The sequence below is a fragment of the Mytilinidion resinicola genome (assembly GCF_010093595.1).
Source record: "Mytilinidion resinicola strain CBS 304.34 unplaced genomic scaffold BDZ99scaffold_14, whole genome shotgun sequence".
Classification (NCBI taxonomy): Eukaryota; Fungi; Ascomycota; class Dothideomycetes; order Mytilinidiales; family Mytilinidiaceae; genus Mytilinidion; species Mytilinidion resinicola.
In genome coordinates this window covers 266,045-283,674 of record NW_022985450.1, presented here as the reverse complement: position 1 = coordinate 283,674, position 17,630 = coordinate 266,045, and the positions used below count along the sequence as shown (strand labels likewise).

At 54.1% G+C, this 17,630-nt stretch overlaps 6 protein-coding genes across 6 annotated transcripts; 2 read left to right on the top strand and 4 right to left on the bottom strand.

Annotated features, from left to right (window-relative positions):
• Positions 1 to 63: 63 nt before the first annotated feature.
• On the bottom strand, positions 64 to 2,206 carry BDZ99DRAFT_465111 (uncharacterized protein). Its single transcript, XM_033720475.1, has 5 exons — positions 1,738 to 2,206; positions 1,443 to 1,678; positions 1,298 to 1,389; positions 935 to 1,233; positions 64 to 852 (listed from the first exon to the last, which is right to left on the bottom strand). Exons 1-5 carry the CDS (start codon positions 2,054 to 2,056, stop codon positions 545 to 547), a joined length of 1,254 nt encoding a protein of 417 aa, XP_033574145.1. The 5' UTR covers positions 2,057 to 2,206; the 3' UTR covers positions 64 to 544.
• An 800-nt stretch (positions 2,207 to 3,006) lies between these two features.
• On the top strand, positions 3,007 to 6,289 carry BDZ99DRAFT_536346 (uncharacterized protein; the record flags this gene model as incomplete). Its single annotated transcript, XM_033726575.1, has 5 exons — positions 3,007 to 3,066; positions 3,191 to 3,348; positions 3,582 to 4,577; positions 4,921 to 5,174; positions 5,224 to 6,289. The coding sequence occupies 5 exons, from the start codon at positions 3,007 to 3,009 to the stop codon at positions 6,153 to 6,155; spliced, it is 2,400 nt and encodes a 799-aa protein (XP_033574144.1). The 3' UTR covers positions 6,156 to 6,289.
• A 1,343-nt stretch (positions 6,290 to 7,632) lies between these two features.
• Positions 7,633 to 9,107, bottom strand: BDZ99DRAFT_489645 (kinase-like protein; the record flags this gene model as incomplete). Its single annotated transcript, XM_033722997.1, has 5 exons — positions 7,633 to 7,800; positions 7,858 to 8,034; positions 8,124 to 8,431; positions 8,486 to 8,808; positions 8,860 to 9,107. 5 exons carry the CDS (start codon positions 9,105 to 9,107, stop codon positions 7,633 to 7,635), a joined length of 1,224 nt encoding a protein of 407 aa, XP_033574143.1.
• A 1,588-nt stretch (positions 9,108 to 10,695) lies between these two features.
• BDZ99DRAFT_465108 (Pkinase-domain-containing protein) lies at positions 10,696 to 13,559 on the bottom strand. The gene has a single exon (XM_033720474.1). It carries the CDS (start codon positions 13,264 to 13,266, stop codon positions 11,176 to 11,178), a length of 2,091 nt encoding a protein of 696 aa, XP_033574142.1. The 5' UTR covers positions 13,267 to 13,559; the 3' UTR covers positions 10,696 to 11,175.
• An 838-nt stretch (positions 13,560 to 14,397) lies between these two features.
• Positions 14,398 to 15,223, top strand: BDZ99DRAFT_75594 (uncharacterized protein). Its single transcript, XM_033728876.1, has one exon. The coding sequence runs from the start codon at positions 14,616 to 14,618 to the stop codon at positions 15,168 to 15,170; it is 555 nt and encodes a 184-aa protein (XP_033574141.1). The 5' UTR covers positions 14,398 to 14,615; the 3' UTR covers positions 15,171 to 15,223.
• A 1,243-nt stretch (positions 15,224 to 16,466) lies between these two features.
• Positions 16,467 to 17,156, bottom strand: BDZ99DRAFT_75588 (uncharacterized protein). Its single transcript, XM_033728875.1, has one exon. The coding sequence runs from the start codon at positions 17,071 to 17,073 to the stop codon at positions 16,645 to 16,647; it is 429 nt and encodes a 142-aa protein (XP_033574140.1). The 5' UTR covers positions 17,074 to 17,156; the 3' UTR covers positions 16,467 to 16,644.
• Positions 17,157 to 17,630: the final 474 nt, after the last annotated feature.

The following is a 17,630-nucleotide window of genomic DNA, read 5'->3' as shown; positions in this document are numbered from 1 at the left end:
TGGAAATAGAACCTTCCCGGACTTATTCTATACTAGCTAGGGTCTGCAAGAGTTAAGTTTGAAAGCGAGTCTGCAATATTTTGAATGAGCCTACAAAAGAATGATTAAGCTTGAAAATGAGTCGGCAAAAGTTTGAAAATGAGTCTGCAAAAGTTTGAAAATCAGTCTGCAAAAATTGAAAACGAGTCGGTAGAAGTTTGAACGAGTCAATGAGTCACGTGAAGTTTGATCACTCTACCATCAAATGCCACGCCTCCATTCGTTTCTCCCTCTCGAAGCGGCCTCGAGTCTTTTCTGTCCCTTCTGCCGCCTATGCGGGGTCATTTGTCACGCTTTGCTGAAAAGTTTGAAAGGCATTTAAGTACTGAGTGCGAAGGGCTATTATCTAGAACGAGGAATTCAGTAGCAATGTTTGCTTGCGCTCAGCGCACTAAGGATCTAGGAGAATCATCACCGTCGGCGAGGAAGAATTTTTTTGGGCTAACGATGAAACGAACCCCCTTCCTTTCAGCACTCTCAGCTACCCAGCCACCCTTGGCCTACCTTACATATTCGCAAGCAAATAAGCCAGCCCCGCCCACATTTCCTCCGCGCTCGGCAAGATCTGAGCCGCTGGCAGCACAAACCCGTAACGTCCCGTGTCCCGCAGCTCAACCGTGAACGAGAACGCCGCTTTCGCGATATCGGTCGCGTAGTCGACGCCGTCGCCGGCGACCTGGTAGATAGTGTCGCAGATGGGGCCTTCGGTGAAGCTGACGCCGTGGACGGCTTTGATAGCGTTGACGACACCGGTCCCAAGGGAGGCGTATTTGGCGCTGTTGGCGACGACGGCGGTGCAGGAGTAGCCGTAGGCTGAGTACATTCCAGCCATATTAGCGTTCGAAAGCCCCAAGCATACGAAGGGAGACGGGAAGGTTTGGTAAGGCAGACTTACGATACATGAATAGCTGCGAGTACGAGTGGAAATCAAGGTACATCTCGACTCCTTTCCCGCTGGCCAGTCCATCGAGCTGCGCTTTCAGGGCTTTGGTCTCAGTGCTATCGCCCTGCGACGCGCCTCTGTAGTCTTCGGCGCAGGGGTCGGTGCTCGAGCCGCTGCCGGACCAGACGTAGGGCCAGTTGCGGTTGATGTCGCGGCCGACGCAGGAGTTGCCGGAGTTGGCTTGGCGGTTTTTGCGCCACATGCGGTCGTTGGTTTGGGTGTAGGCGAAGCCGTCGGGGTTGACGATGGGACTTAGGTGGAAGGTTAGATGAATGTATTAGGACGAGAAGGATGAGATGTGAAGAGGCGGCTTACAAAATGTAAAAGTCATATTTGTCGACATAGGCTTTCATAGAGGTGTCCGATGCGTTTTGAGTGAGGAGGGTATAGGCTGCGTATTCCACGACCTCGTGGCGAATCAGTAGAAGTTCAATGCTAGAACATGGTAACTCAGACTCACCATTGAAGTTATCCATTCCCGCGCATGGACATTTCCGTGCCAGACAATGGCCTTCTTAGAGCCCTTACCTCCACTGCCCCAGATGTGGATGCCAGTGAGATCCCGTCCGCTGTTCGATTTCCCTGCGGAAATGATCTCAGAGTTGGATGGATAGGAAGCTTGGAGATCCTTGAGGAACTGGGTATGGTCTGCAATTGGATGATAGGCATTGAACCAAGTGGCATTCGCACTTCCGGCTGCTCATCCGTCAGAGTCAAATTGCTAGTATAGTTATAAGGTAGCAGGGGAAATATACCGGCATAAACAGAAACCTGGCCCTCATCCGCGATCGACAGGCCCAGATCCTCGTGCATAAGTTGAATGCTAAGATCGGCCGTGTCTGCCTCGAAGTTTTCGACTTGAGTTGGCGGCACCATAAGATCGACGAAGCCGTTGGCCTTAGGCCTGCCAGTCCATGACTCTAGCTGTAGCTTGCTCATTATTGACTTGACAGCGGCAACGTTCGAACCGACTGAGACCCGGTAGACTTTGAAGCCATCGTAGGTAATCTTTGCAGGCACCGAGACAGCAGACGCGAGCGCCGCAGAGGCGAGAGCAAGCGTGAGGAACTTCATCAGAGACGTTTGATAGAAATATAGCATCTTAAGGAACCGAAACGCGCATTCTTATACTTTTCCCCAGGGGTGACTCCACGAAGGCGCCTTCTTTGCGTCTCATAGCAGCTTCCTGTCGCGTCCCCGATATTGACGTCGTACACTCGTTATCGCCGACGAGGACAAGGTCGATTCCAAGTACTTGGGTGCATTAATATAAATCAAGATGTGTCACCAAGTCCTACGTGCGTGACAATAGGAGCGTAGCCCGCCGGCCGCTTGGCAATTAGATGTGAGATTCCTCTTTGGGCCTTGTAGAAGATCACGGCACCTCCCCGCCAAGCTCCCGCTGCCTGCTGCGGGCACCAATGTTAAGCTTCTTATCGAGGCACATTCTGGGGCTTTAGATTTTCCTGGGGGAGGGAGTGAAACAATCCAGTGACCTTCCAATTTAGGGGCTTTCGTGGGTTGCTCAGACGGCCTCTTACTTGATGCAGGACGTGCTCCAGACGACGCCGCCTCTGTCTGTACCTAAGGAGGGCGCTTTTGTTATTAATATAGGCTGTCATAGGGTGGATGTCACATTCTTCGCTTTGGAAGGTTGAAGTTGAGCGAAGGTTGAGAATACAGTGAGGTAGACCGAGATATCCTAGGTATAGCGTCCGCAGACTTAATCACGTGATGAGTGTTGAGTTTCCGTCACTTCTGTGGTAAAGGCTGAAGTTCTCTTGTCTCAACAGGTCTATACCATGAAATCAAGTAAAGCAGCTATTAAATTCTGGCGTCAAACTTCTGTTGTCTTTCTATTCTCCTCCATTTCATGATTACATGTCGGCTATTCAAAACCAGAACGGCCAAGTGGCCGCGGACTTCCCGTCCGTTGAGTCCATCGTTGCCACACCATACTCATGAAATCTGCTTAATCAAGAGCAGCGTCGTCCCTCATATCACGCCTTCGGCAAATGGCCACAATGGTCCTTGAAAACCCGCCGAATACATGTGCAACATGCCGAGCAAGTCGGGGGCGGACAGTACGCATCAGTCGAAGCTCCGGCTAACGTCCTCGGACCGCCCGTCCCCGCCGGCCTGCAGTGGTGTCCCCAGATTGCGACGGTTCTCACCATCTCGTCGGCAGCTGCTCTCACATCCTCCTAGCTTCTATCTAGCTATTGCAGAGGGCGACATGGTCGCATGGATGCTTCCGCCCCACTCCCGCCTGGTGCTCCGCCGTCTGCTGACGAGAACGCCGCGAGGATCAAGAGAGCCAACCAGGCCTGTCTGAATTGCCGAAAGCGCAAGTCGCGATGCCTCTTGTAAGTCCGGATGTTTTGCATCTTGCCGAAACAGCGCAAATATAGAATTTCCTCACGCACGGATGGCGGTTTGAAACATCTCAAACCCAGCGCCTGGCATTCCGTATCTTTCGATGGATAGAGCATGCTTTCACGGAGCTCCCGGGCGACTCATGCACAGTCAACGCACTACTTTTATTCTTTCTATGCCGCCGCGAGATGGTCAACATATACTGATGGAATAATTACCATAGACATGTCGATGGCACAGTCCCCTGCCTCCGTTGCAAGCGCGATAACCTCGAATGTATACTCGGCGGCTCGAATCGAGGTGGCCGACGGGTGCGGCGCAAGACCCTCGATCCTCAAATTCTACCCTCCCCCTACAATCAAGAAGATGCAGGCTATCATGGCCTAGGGAATGTCGGAACATGGACCACACAACCCAATGCGCAAGAGCGGGCCGCAGATGGATCCCATCAGCGGCCAGACGATCAAATGCCGCGGTCCGGTTCCTCGTCCACCCAAGATGACATCTCGTTTCCGAACCTACAGAATCCTTCAGATGCTCTAGGAATACTAGCAAGAGTCGCGGAGACCAGTACCGGGGACAATGCAGGCATTCAAAATGGTCATCGACTTGCGAATACCATGGCGCATCGCAGTGAGCCGTCTCTGGCGCAACAGATGTCATACCGGCTGTTGGATCTGGGAATACTCACTATTCCCAAAATGATGGACCTGCTGATGCGCTACCGTCAACATTATCATCCTTATTATCCTCTAGCTGCCCCACATGTTTTCGATCCTAGAAGGTTAGCGGAAACAGTTCAACGCGATCTCCACCTGTTGACTGCTATACTACTCATATCCTCAAAGGATCTATTAGAGGAACCTCAAATCTACGAGTCGTGTACAGAGTATATGAAAACGTTGGTATCCGATCTCGCCGCCGGTGGAGACGCCGACGTCGAAACCGTTGAAGCACTTTTAATTCTCGCAGAGTGGGCACCATATACCCAGCGTGCCTCCGGGAAGGTAGGCCGTGGTGAAGAAGACAAAGAGAGTTGGATGCACGTAGGGCTAGCTCTCCGAATTGGCTACTTTTTAGGTCTTGACAAATACTCCTTCCGAGTAATTGATGATGGGAAAGATGTGCAACATAACCGCAAACGTCTGGTCTGGACAGCTTGCTATATATCAGATCGACAGATTTCGATTCGAATTGGCAAGGCGTTTTGGTCTAGAGGGTACGTGAACGTTTTCTTTATGTGTTCATCAGTGCATGCTTTCGGGATGACAAAATACGGTGGAAGCCCGTTGAGCGCACTCCAGTGAACCTCCACACGACCAGCAACATTGTCCCTTAGTCTCCAGCCCCATCAACTCAACTGTAAAACACATCAAAATGCTTGAGAGTCACATAATCACTCTCCACGTCTCTGTACCCAGCTACGCATATGTATAAAATATACCTCACGTCCTATTCCTAGCTTTTTTGGCTCACTTTCATCATGACTCGCACCATGTCTTCATTCTTAGTGTCCTCTTCGATGTGTCTTCTATCCACAAGGACTCTCTAACATCTCCCAGACCTGGCCCTTTGACGACGCTTCGCCGTGAAGATTATCCGGCCTTGTTACCAGAGAGCCCGAACGAGGAGGACTACGCAAGCATATTCCAGGCCACCCTCGAATTGACCCAGCTTTGCAGTAATGTCCACGACGTCCTGTATTCAAATCCTGGGTCGAGTTTTAGGTCGCATCTAAGCGGTGGCTACATCAAATTCATCGACGACTTCCGATCCGCCATCTACGGATGGAAAAGCGTATGGGGAACTTTGACATGTGCGTCTCCTATCATCTTTAAATCGATTATAATTAACCTAATCTCCAGGCTCTCCCCAACTAAAAGCCACCCTCCTAATGTCCTACGATTACCTCCGCCTCTACACCAATGCCTTCGCCTTCCAGGCCACCGTCCGCCGCGCCCTCCCCACCACGACCACCACCTCCTCCACCCTCCCGAACCCAACCTCCCCCAACGCCTCCGCCCACCCCCACCCTAGCGCCCCACCGCCCTCAAACCACTCCATCCAAGCCCCCTCGCGCGTCTTCTACAACAACGTCGCGTCAGTCGGCGACGCGCGCTTCATCTACGAAGGCCTCGACGCCGCCAAAGCCATCCTCAGCACGGCCAACAACTTCGTCGACCCCGAGAAATCCCTGCGCTTCATGCCGCTGCGCTTCTACCTCTACCTCGTCTACGCCGGCGTCTTCCTCTACCGCGCGCGCTGCGTCGGCGTCATCGGCGCCGACGAGGAGCGCGCCGTGCGCGCCATGATCCAGGAGACCGTCGCCCGCCTCCAGCGCAGCGCGGTCGGCAGCGGCGGCGGGCTCCAGCACCCGGGCAGCCGGTACAGCCAGCTGCTCAAGCTGCTGTGGGCGAAGGCGGGCCGCAAGGATCGTGGCGCAAGAGCGGCGGCGTACCCGGCGAGTGGGTCGCAGCCGCACCATGCGGCGCGCGGGAGTGTCGGGGAGACTACGCTCCCGCAGACGCCAGGGATGGCGAGGCCGCCGCCGAGTCAGGCGGGGTCGGTGACGACGGGCGAGAGTCCGGCGGTGACGGAGCAGATGGGGGATTTCAGCTGGACGGATCTCATGGCGGTGGGCGAGTTTGCGATGGGTGGCGGGCAAGGGGGGCAGGCGCCGCAGGGGGAGGATGGGGGGTTTTGGGGGGTGAGCTTTTTGCCGGTGGATATGGGGTTGGGGGGGCAGGGGATGGGGTGGGAGAATGGGTTTGATGGGGAGATGGGAATGGCGTTTTGAGAGAGGTGATTAGGTCTTGGTTAGGGGAGGGGGGAGGCGTTCTGGGAGTGAGGGTCTAGGGAGGTAGACGGAAGGAAAGATGGAAGGGAAAAGTGGTTGCCTGGTTGCAGGTTCGTGGTTGGGACTAGCTTTCAGCTTGGGGATGGATATAATGCACGTGGTCTCCTAAGACGAGACTCGTAGATCTAATTTTGGTGGCTAATACATTCTTGTAATCTCGAAATGTTCAAATCAGGAAGTATGTCTATTCTACCACTTTTCAGACCTTCATTTCATGGATCGCTCCATAGACGTCTCGACCCCCCTACTCACCCTTCTCTGCCCGCGTCCTCGTGCCATCCTACCCAAGTCGGCATCCCGACCCCAGTAGCATACATGCGGGATTTGTTTACCATCTGCATGCTTAAGTCGGCGATAGCCGAGATGGCAGTCGAGAGCCCGAGCTGTTGAGGTTCCGGTGCGGCGGAGCGGAGCGCCTGGCCTAGCTGGTGGCGTGATAGGAAGGCTGGGCACTGACGGAGGAATGCGGGAGGAGGGCGGGAAGATTTTCGGGAAAGCATGGGAGGGGGGTTGGGATGGCGAGATAAGAGGAAGATAATGCGGGAAGGGTTTCATGTCGGGGTTGTTGGGGGAGGTTAGTTGGAGACGGGAGGAGATAGGTGGGAGGGTGATGTGGCCGGGAATGGTAAGGCTTGGCAGTGTATCGGGTGTTGAGACTTGGAGATTTGGTAGGGCTATTGGCAAGCGTAGATGGAGTGGAGGATCCAGTGGTCGAATCAGGCGTGGCTTAGTAGGTTTTGAGGGGTGAAAACAGGGACCAGGAGTGCTTCGAGAAGGTAGATATGTGGGAATATGGTCAGTTCTTAACTACGAATCCTACGTTCACTTCTAAGTCGAAAACTGAAAAGGCAGTATCGGTATAATGAATAACAAGAGAGGACTGTGTGCCAGAGTTGGATGTGAAATGAAATCTAGGATGAAGTGATTTGAATTGACGCCATTCCTCGGAGACTTCGAAGTCGATAGTCCAATACATACTTGTAACAAGCTGCTCTACCTCCCCACTCCTGTAGAAAGCCAACACTTCTCATCTCGTAATCCAGCTCCTCCCCCACGCACTCCCAACCACTTAGTCACCATACCACAATATCGCAGTCATGGTGTAGCAGTTCCAGGCTATCATTTTCCCCTCCATCTTCCCGGCGCTCTCGCGCTAGGCTTCTCAGCATTCTCGTCCATCTGGGTTCTGGGGTGCAGTAGCCCGTCTAACGTTTTCTAGCGCCGTGAACTCTTTCCTCGCCGGTCCAGATGTGTCAAGCCGATTGACGCAGCCACTTTATTGCTAGTAAGACGGCGCAATGACCAGATCCTTTCTTCAAGACAAGCCATGCCAAGCCGCTTCGCACAGGTTGTTGGGAACCGGAAGCAACTCCTACCCCTCTCTATCAACCGAAAAGGGCAACGCTTCACAAGCCAATCAAGATCCTTCCGTTGGACTATTCAACCACTCATCTTGGAGCAATTTAAGCGCCGTGGCTCTCTTTTCTGGCTCCCACTGCAACATTTTCCGCATGAAGGACATGAAAAGTCTCTTATTATCGCCTTCGAGATAAACCTCACAGTCCTCTAAAGAGTAATCCGGAATCTCTGCGAATCCTTTCCATTGATCTAATAAAACTTATTAGTGACGCAGTCAAAAAACGTAGTAGTACTTGCCTTCATGGTTCCAATAGGCTAGAGTCTCGTCGGCTCTTCGCAGGAACCCTCGCGGAGGAGGACCGAGCAGAGCAATCATTTCACCAAGCACACGCGCGTTGGAGAGTTTCCTATCATCGCCTCCAGGGCTGAACATGTGTCCCTCTTCGAATAAATCCCAGATCTTTTCAAAACTGAGTCAGAACATGGACTTTGATTATCAAAGCGAGGAACTATTGAAGGACGGGATGTAGAAACGGTGTTCATGCATACCATTACACCAACGTTCCATATATCTGCTGCTGAGCCCCATGGCATACAAAACATGACTTCCGGAGCGCGATAGATTTCCGGTTGTATGAAGCCGTCGTGCTGCTTGCCGATACGGGCCATACCCAGATCTGCGATCATGCATCGACCAATACCTCGCAGGTACTTGCGTAGAACGAATTCTCGAGATTTGTAAATTACTCGATCACCATCGACTTTACGAGGACTTGGTTCTTGCTGTTCAGCCCTCTCCCACTCTTCGAACACGGTTGGATCAGGGCAGGCGATCATGATGTTCTTAGCTTGGAGATCTAGATTTGTGATCAGTTTTATTGTCTCCGTACATGTATTTAGTCATCACTTACCAGTGTGTACGACGTGGGCTTCGGAGTGGAGGCAATGGAGTCCGGCGAATATTTGCTGCAAAGCCGGCTTAAGCATGCCTTCAGGCAGACTTTTCGGAGTCAGCGTGCATTGCAGTTCGTGAAGACTCGCTAATAGTGGCTCCTGTACTAAACATTGATGGAGACCAGCGGGACCCTTAATTTCAAAAGAATCTTGCATGGTGCGCACGAAGGATGCTCCGCTGTGCTTTGATCGAGTTGTTGCAATATGCTTGAACACTTCGACCTCGCGATTCGCTGAAGAGCTGGTGATGCAAACTTTCAGCGCAACATAACTCTGCTGCCTTTCATATTTAGTGTTAGTGTGAGCTCGGAAATCGAGGTTTCTTGCTCACCCTAAGTCGCGGCAGAACCACACAGTCGAATTTGCGCCAAACCCCAGCTTGCTGAGGACGCGATAGCGGTCTTGAAAGACATCTCCGATGCGGACTGGGTAGTAGACAGACTTCTCGTAATGTGGCATCCGCTCTTCTTCGAGTTTAACTGCCTCGTCAAGGGTTGCAAATCCCGACGAGCTGCCTCTGTGCGGACGTGATGCTGGCCTGCGTGTAAGGCTACGAATGCTTTTGAGAAAATTGTTCATCGGAAACGAGTGATGGAACTGAAGTCGAGCAATAAAGGAATGGCGGAAATGGGGTTGATGAGGTTGAGCGAGAGCTCTTCAATTACGGCGGTACAGCCTCCATTGATAGAATCCTTAACTAGTCGTCTTCAAACACGCAAATTCTCCTTGCTTGAGCGTAGAATATTAGGCATGTGTTCCCTTTTTTTATGGTCATTTTCCTGCTGTGATGGAGAATGTTTCACATAAGGAAAATATCATAACTTTTCAAGCGAGCTCGACCCAACCGGTGTATATCTCATCACTCCAGCGCATTTCTCCTCACATATTCGAAACCTCACCGTGCGTTCAAAATCCAGTTCCAAATACAGCGTAGCTGGGCAGTGTGCAATTTAGGATAGTATGACAGGGAAATCCAGATCAATAGCAACCCAACACCGACACCGGCCAGCCCTACCACCAGCCAGCTCTCCCTCCCCATGAAAAATCTGCTCAAAGGTCCAGGCCACCACCAGCTCATGGATATCGCCACCCACCCGCTCGCTATCGCGCTCCTTGGTACCCAGATACCCAGAGATCTAGACGCGGCCATCCACCACCCCCCTCCCTCCACTCCCATCCCAGAATCCTCAATCTCGATCTCCTCGTGGCAGCGCAAGTTCTAGAAATTCTAGAGCACCAGCTCTCCTCGCGCTTCCCGCGCTCGGTCCCAAACTCTCTCTCCACCATCCCACCACCCGTAGCCAGCGAGATAGGGCAAGAAACGCAGCATCCGCGTCGCAAGGCGTCCTCGCTACCCCCGTCCCCTCGCATCCAGCCCCCCTCGCCGCTGTTAGACGCACCCGCGATATGCAAGTCATTGGGGTGCTGGGTTGGACGCAAGCCGCTCGTGAAGGGAGGTCCTTCCGCAGACGCAGCATTCGCGCTCCATCACCCCCCCACAGCTTCACGCGCAGCCGCTTTCCATCACACAGCTCCACACGTAGGCGCGCCAAGAGCTTTAATTGAGGACGTTGTTGACGCTGGGCTGATGCGCGCATCCCTACCCACGAAAAGTCTTTTGTACTACCTACATACGAGACCACAGCAACCCCACCTGCCACCCGATCTCCAACAAACTCCCCCCACGTCCTCTTGCGTAAACATGGGCACCCTCGCGCCTTCGGGCCTTGTGACGGTCCGTCGGCGCGGCTGTTGGGCTCGTGGCTGGGATCCTTTTTGCCCGATGACAAAGGACGGCACCCTTGCCCCCCTCGTGGGTGGAGGTGGGTTGCCGTACGAAGAAAGCGGGGTGCTCTTCGGCCGAGGGCAGGGCGCTGACATCATGCATCATGAGGTTGCCCCGCTTTGAGGGGTGTCTGGTCCTCAACGTGGTGGGGTTGATTGGGCGCGCGTGTGGGCGATCAATGGGGCAGAGAAAGGATGCAGGAGTAGGGGTGGTGGATTACCCGTTTTGGGGATGCCCAGAGCGGTTTGGGTGGAGATGGGTTGGAGCGGTGAAGATGGGGAAGAGTGGATGGGGAAGAGTGCGGAGTTTCAAGGAGTTTGAAGTAATGGCTGATAGAAAGCTGTGATATATCGAAAGGTTACGGGCACTTGTGAAAAAGTAGACGACGAGAAGTTGGAATGACATTTCGGCCGTTCATTACGAATATATACCAGTGATTCCTAGCAATAATGACCCTTCTACTTTGCTGTCTTCCCCTAGCTTGTAGTGTCTTCTCCGAACCCCGTCTTTCATATACAATAATCGCGACAAGTAGTGCGCAATCGAAAATCATGTAGTGCAGAAGGGGGCACACTGGCCGTAGGTAGTGTGATCCAGCTCCAACCCAAAACCAGCCTCGAATATCAGATCCTTCTCGAATCCGAGGTCTTTGCCTCCCACGAGCGCCTTTTGCAAAAACACCGAACATATAATCCGTCGTTCTCGTCGGGATCAATCCAAAAGGGTAAAATGGAATCTCGAGATAAAAGCAACACAACGCCACTCATGCAGATGAAGCATATACGCTATAACAAACCAAAGAAGAAGCGAGCTTGGTTCCTCGCATGTCGTATGTACGTGTAGATCAGAAGACAGTTCCGTCTAGTTCCAGCCCTCACCCATATCGAAGCGATGCTGGAACACCTTTGTGACGCGCTTCTCCGGCTTTGGGGGGATGTGACGATGCAGGTGTTTCTTTTGAGCTATCATCTTGGAGGAGCCCTTCTTGGCCTGCGATACGTCGATGCAGCAAGTCTGGTCCTCGAAGCTCTCGGGACAGCAGCACTCGATGTTCTTGAAGTACGAGAGCTTTACGATGTCGCGGACTGCGATGCGCTTTGCCGGGATTGGGTGCAACATCTTCAAGAGGAGGCGTTTGATGGGAGGTGGGCCAATTAGGCCAAAGAGCATACCACATTTGGGATACCCATCGTCACCATCGGTGAGTTGGCCGTCGGGGTGATTCTTGAGCCATTTCTCCCAACCTTCAATGAACTTGGTATAGTTGCCATCGTCCTTCCGGGCAGCATCCCAGGGACAGCCGCCGCAGGTCATGGTCAAGAAAACGATGGCACAGGACCAGACATCGAGAGGACGAGGATCGTAGCTGTTCGCCTTGTCGAGGACTTCGGGCGCAATATAGGGCATGCTTCCACAGATTCCAGGTGCCGATAAACGCACTTTGCCCATGTTCTTTCCACACTCTCCTCCTGCGGCGCGAAGGCCTGGATGCTCACCACTGAACACCTCAGCAACACCGAAATCAGAGATCTTGAGATGTCCGTCTTTGTTGAGCAGCAAATTCTCCAGTTTGATGTCCCGATGAGCGATGCCGTGGCTGTGCAGATAGTCTACTCCGCGGATCAGCTGCTTGAAGAGGCAGAGGCGGTCGGTTTGAGAGTAGTAGCCGTCCGAGGCAAAGAGCTTTCGGTCGACCAGAGAGTAGATCTCGCCGTAGTTGCAGTATTCCATAACATGGTTCCATTTGCCATTGTGATAGCACAGGCGCACCGTTTCCACGATGTTGGGGTGGTGCAAGCTCTTGGCAATGCTGTACTCGGATTTGATCTTTTTGATGTAGTCTTCTTCTTTCTCATCTTTTATCCGGTCGCGGAACTCCTTCACGGCAACCAGCTGCTCTTCACCATTAGCTGCCTCTTTCCGCGCCATGATGCGCACCTGTGCCGTCGCGCCTTTTCCCAGCAGCTTCCCACGCTTCCCAGGCATCAGACTCGAGCTCTTGAACTCCTTGTCTAGTTCGACGTGGTCTACGTTGAACTGGTCCGGTAAACTCGTGCTCAATTTGCGAGCCTTCATGCCGACGCCCTCGGCTGCCTTCTCCGTGAAAATATTCGCCATCAGGCCCACAGTGTTTTCATCCTTCTTGACGAGTGTCGGAATCTGGTCGGTCGACGCGGATCGCTCCCGCTGGGGATGTTGTGATGGCTTTCTATTCCCCTTCGGACCAAAACTTAGGGCTTGCCGTGGTGAATTCATGCCGCTGAGAGCGGTGGACGACTGTGAATGTTTCGAGTTCTTTTCCATAGCAAACGTCGGGTCGTGTGAAATGGTGCTCGAAGGCGAGCTAGGTGAGGGCGGGGTGTTCGATTGTGAGGACTTGGGCGTGTTCCGGCCCGAGATGGAGAAGGAGCTCAAGCGGCGGGTCTTGATCATGAGTCCGTTGCCGTTGCTGTTCTCATTGCTGCTGACGCTGACGTCAGTAGTCATAAAGGAGAACTGCTGCGGCGGCTCGGCAGACGGGGTGCGGTGAAGTTTATTCCGCACAAACGAGCCCACGCGCTTCCCCAGACCCTGCCTGGGCTGTTGAGCCGTGTCGATGGAGGTGCTGGTCTGCGAACGCGGGGTCGGCTGAGGTCGCGCAGGGGTCGCTGCGAGAGGACGTAGCTTCGTCTCAGCGCGAGGCATACCGGCGGCGGTGTCGACGGTTCCTTCGTGGTCGAAAGGGTGTGGCGCGGTGTCGCTGGTGGGTGTAACGGGCTCCGGAGGCTCGCTTGCGGTTTCGTTGTTCTCGTCTTCTTCGGGAATGGGGGTTTGGCAGTCGATCAGACGGGAGTCTCTGAAGTTTTGGACCTCCAGAAGGGCGTCCACGGGTGCGGTCTTATGGCCGCTCGACGGAGCCAGGCCGGAGAGGCCCTGAGGCTCGATCAGCGGCTGAGTTTGGATGGAAGCCATGGCACTCTTGGCGGTTGTGGGGATGCTGTGGTGGTCTCAATTGCGATCTGCACGCGTCTGCACAGGCCGTGTAACCGTTTCGAACTGCGGCGGCGGACTGACACCGGCTGGGCGGTCTTGGAACTGCTATCACTACGCGCGCTGTAACGAACTGGGGCGGTGATAGGCAGAGGCGAGGTTCGTGGAGCAGAAGCGTAGGGCCGGGACGGTGTCGAGGGGGTCGTGGATGTGGAGGGTGGATTGAATGCGTTTTGAGGCCATACGCGTGTTCAGAGCTGTGTTATTGTATTGTGGCAAGCCGCATCAGAGCGCAAGATCAGAGCGCGGGTCTGCGAGGCTTTTACACAGGCCGGGGGCGGATGGTGTGTTTCCACGGTTGGTGTAGCTTGCCAAGATGCTTGGAAGGCAAGGCCTTTGACGTCGAAGCCGGGTAGCATATGCCGACCACGAGACGCTGAGGTTGTGATTATGGGCGCGGCGGCCTCGGCGCTTCTTTATCGGACGACGAGCTGTGAACCAGGCCCGACAGCGAGCTTCGGCCTCGTTCGGCGTACGGCGAGGCGAGTTTTGCAGTGCTGCAGCCGCCGAGTCAACCGCGTGTGCTGGTGTGCTGGGCTTGCCGGCCGCCTTAAGTGCCCACCCGCGATGAGGCTTCAGACGCACCCTGGCACCCCGCTGCAAGACCAGCACCCCGAATTTCGCGCAATTGCAGATGATCGATAGCCGGGATCGCCCCCACCGCCGGGACTGCTGCTCGAACCGCCCCTCGCCGGCTTGCCCGAAGCAGCGTTGCCCATGCCGTCTGCCAGCGCTTCGTTTCTGGCACTCGGCGTCGACGGCCTGCAGCAGCCAGGGCTCTCCATGCTGTACAGTACTATGTAAGGACCACAGGACAGGAGCAGCAGAGAGCTGACCCGAGCAGAGAGATCGTGGGCGCCTGTTTGGTGAGATATGACGCTGCGCGATTATCCCCCTCCCGTCCTGCACACATCTCCCCCGGCAGCGTTCGTTGAGCAAAAAGTGGCAGTCGACGAATCTGTGGCTCTTATGAAACCTCACATGCTTTAGATAAACGCACTCTCTAGGCTTGTGTGCACTTGCCCAGCACTGCTTGGGATGCTCTGGTGCGTTATCAAAAACTATAAAACCACAGTCTGAACGAGCCTCAGCTTTTCGGGCCACCTCAGACGGTGGCGGAATTGACTGCCACTTTTCCCAGACACCGCCAGCCTGTGTTTCGACGTCTCAGCCGCCTCAGCATGTACGCACGCCTGGACTGAACGACTGTCTGCTGATGCTCCCTTGCCGATATCTGACGCTTCACACCCTCGCCAGAGTCCGACCATGCCATGCAGCAGCAAACTCTATGTTGTGGACTCAGGCCCAGCTTGACGCCAGCCCGGCTGTTTTCAAGGCTTGCTTCTGGGGTCCCGAACGCTCCTTACCCGCCCTTCGCGACTGGAAAGAAGAGCGTGGGGGCGATGAGGGGTGCCTTGGGCATTGACGAGGGCGGGCATGAAAGCTACACCTACAGTATATCACAGCCAACAGCTTCATCGCAACTGTCACCGCTCATTCCAGGGCTGCTGGATTCCATAGCGACTGGCGCTGCCCAATTCCGAACGCCCGCAAGTTTCTCGAGCACAAGATCCCCACAGTGCCAGCACTCTCGCACCCCGCACATGTCGTGTACCCAGCGGCCTCAATCTCGACCATGTTCACCGATCAGAGCCCGGGCACGGCCCCGACTTCAATCTAACTGCCTTCTTGGCTCATGTAGGAAGTGTATTAGGAGAGACCACATCAGCATGTACTGCGTGTGTAGTTTGATATGCAGTGTACGCGCCGGGCTCCTTTCACTCCTCGCGAAGAGGCTCCGGAGCGCAACGGACTGCTGTTTCTAGGTAGCTGACTGCTTTTTCTAGCGTGTGGAGCCAAAACCTAATCTGTACGAGCATCGTTCACGCTTCAGCTCTGCTGGTTGCGTTGTGGTCGATTCCCATTCACCGGTCGATGTGTTCCAGCGCCCGGCTGGCTGTTCATCCGCTCATCCCCCACAGCTCACCTGCATTAGTGAAGAGCTTCCTCCATGTCCCGAGGAGCGAAAATGCAGAGAATGCCCTCTTGAGCACCCCCGGCTGTGATAGGCCCGTGCTTTACGGGCCCCCACGAGTCAACCGCTTCTCCACATTCCACTGTGATGGCTGCATGCATAACGCCTGCATGCATATGAAAGGTTTTTCCGCACGTGAGTTGTTTCCTCTGTTGTCACTGTGAGCCGCCGAGGCCGCACAACCGGGTGTGCAGTTCGAGCTTCGGACGCCGGAGAGATGGACAGAGTCTCATTTCCAGGTCTCAACCCCGTCTGCAACTCTGGCCTTGGCAGCCAAGAATTCCACTGTGATCGCTCCGCCATCCCCGGCTGTGCCTTGGGCGAAGACGAGGTGCTACCTGGTACCTCACAGTCGCAAGCCGCGTTAGCATTCTTGTGTGCAATCACACCTGCAAGCGTGTCACCCTGCCACAGGAGAACATCAATTGGCCGTGTCCGCCATTGCCTTGGCGAATCGTCGTCCGAAGATCTCCGCATCAAGGCTGGCGCATGCGCGCGGCCACCGGCCCCATGCCCAACAATAGCATCCAAGGTTACTTGGTTTCAGCATGAGCTTCTCAACATTTGCTCTGAGGCCAACAAAGCATGTCCAATGATACGTTTTGCTCATCGTCATTTCCTTACTTCTTCGTTCGGCAGTCGTCATCAGGAGACGTGTAGACCTCCGCTCCCGTAAGTCGGTGCTTGGCAAATCCTGGGGATACACTTGTACTCCAGCTCTATCCTCTAAACAGCAACTCGTGCGTGTATCTGTCAATGCGGATAGTTTCGGTGTCCGAAGTAAGGCGCGGCTTACCCACATACACGCAGACTCGATGCGACTCCACCGCCCAGTTCTACACGTCAATTTCATGGCATCTCGTACTCCGCCCCAGACTGACCACATCACCGACTGACGACGACAACGCATTATTGCGGAGTTGATCTGGCATCTGATGAAGCAGCCGCGGCTGATCTGAAGAATCGCCGATCCATCTACAACTCCTAACGACTTTCTCGAAACGGAGCGCGTACGAATACTGCCAGGGCTTGGCGTTTAACCAGCTCCAGCTCCATCGATTGCAACATATCCCAACCACCATACCACCACCACCATCACCATCAACTTCATGCAAACCATTCCGCGGCGATCCGCCCGCGAAGGACTATCGAAAGATCGCCCACCGTGGCCAGTTTGTCACTACCAAGCCTTAGGAAACCCACACCGGCCCTAGATCCGAACGAAAAGCATCATGCGGGACATCCCTTAGCTCCCGCGCCACCATCTAGGCAATCGTTATGCACCCAAGATTCGAACTACGGCTCCGCACGACAAGAAAAACGGGTATCGGCGTCAGTGCGGTGCCCAGCGAGGTCTCAAGTCTCGCATGGACCTTGGCAATGCGCCAGATCCGATCTTGTCCGCCCCTTGGCACGCGCCTGCCAAGAACTGGCGGAGCTACGGAACGCAGGCCAAGAGATCGGCGGTAGGTACGCCTGGCCAAGCGCTGTTGTGCGAGATGGGAATCGTAAGGCGGAGTTTTGGAGATTGTGGTGGTTGGCTTGGCGGAGATACGGAGCTTGGCGTGCTTTAAGGGGACGACGGGAGTAGCCGGCGAAGGGCAAGGGAGTCTGGGCGGGTGACGAGGAAGGTTGCATAGGTGGGTGATGGTAGGGTGGCGGTGTTTGATCCAGTAGGTGACTGTTTCCGTCATCTCTCTCTCCCTTCCTCAAGGAGACGTATCGTAGATTCTAGGTGTCTTTTTGATGTAAAATGTTTCCTAGCTTACTTCCTATCTCGCACTCTGCTTCTTCTCGACTCATGAGATCCCTATATCAAGCCTCATCCACCAGCAAGCCGAGAATTCTGACATCTTACGCTCATGAGCCAAGAAAATCTAGACGGCTAAGACCACTGCCTCTAAAGTTGAGGGAAGACAGTGAGCAGAGAGAGAACATCCTCTGACTGCGATTTTGCACAAGCCATTTTACACTCATGACAGCCAGCTCTATAGCCAACTCAAAGTTCGTTTTAGCAACCGCATAGTTGATAGCATCAACGAAATCTGGCATGAAAATCATTGTGTTGGTCTTTGAACGCTCGTCTATACAATGCCGACATTGCTAATACTTTACACAACCTCACTCACTTTTTCACCAACAGAAATTGAACAGCGTTCATTGTGCAGACGCCTATAGATTTGCATCTGCACAATTCATTACCCCGGAATATAAATACCAACCATACCACCAGATTGAACCTCTGTAACAC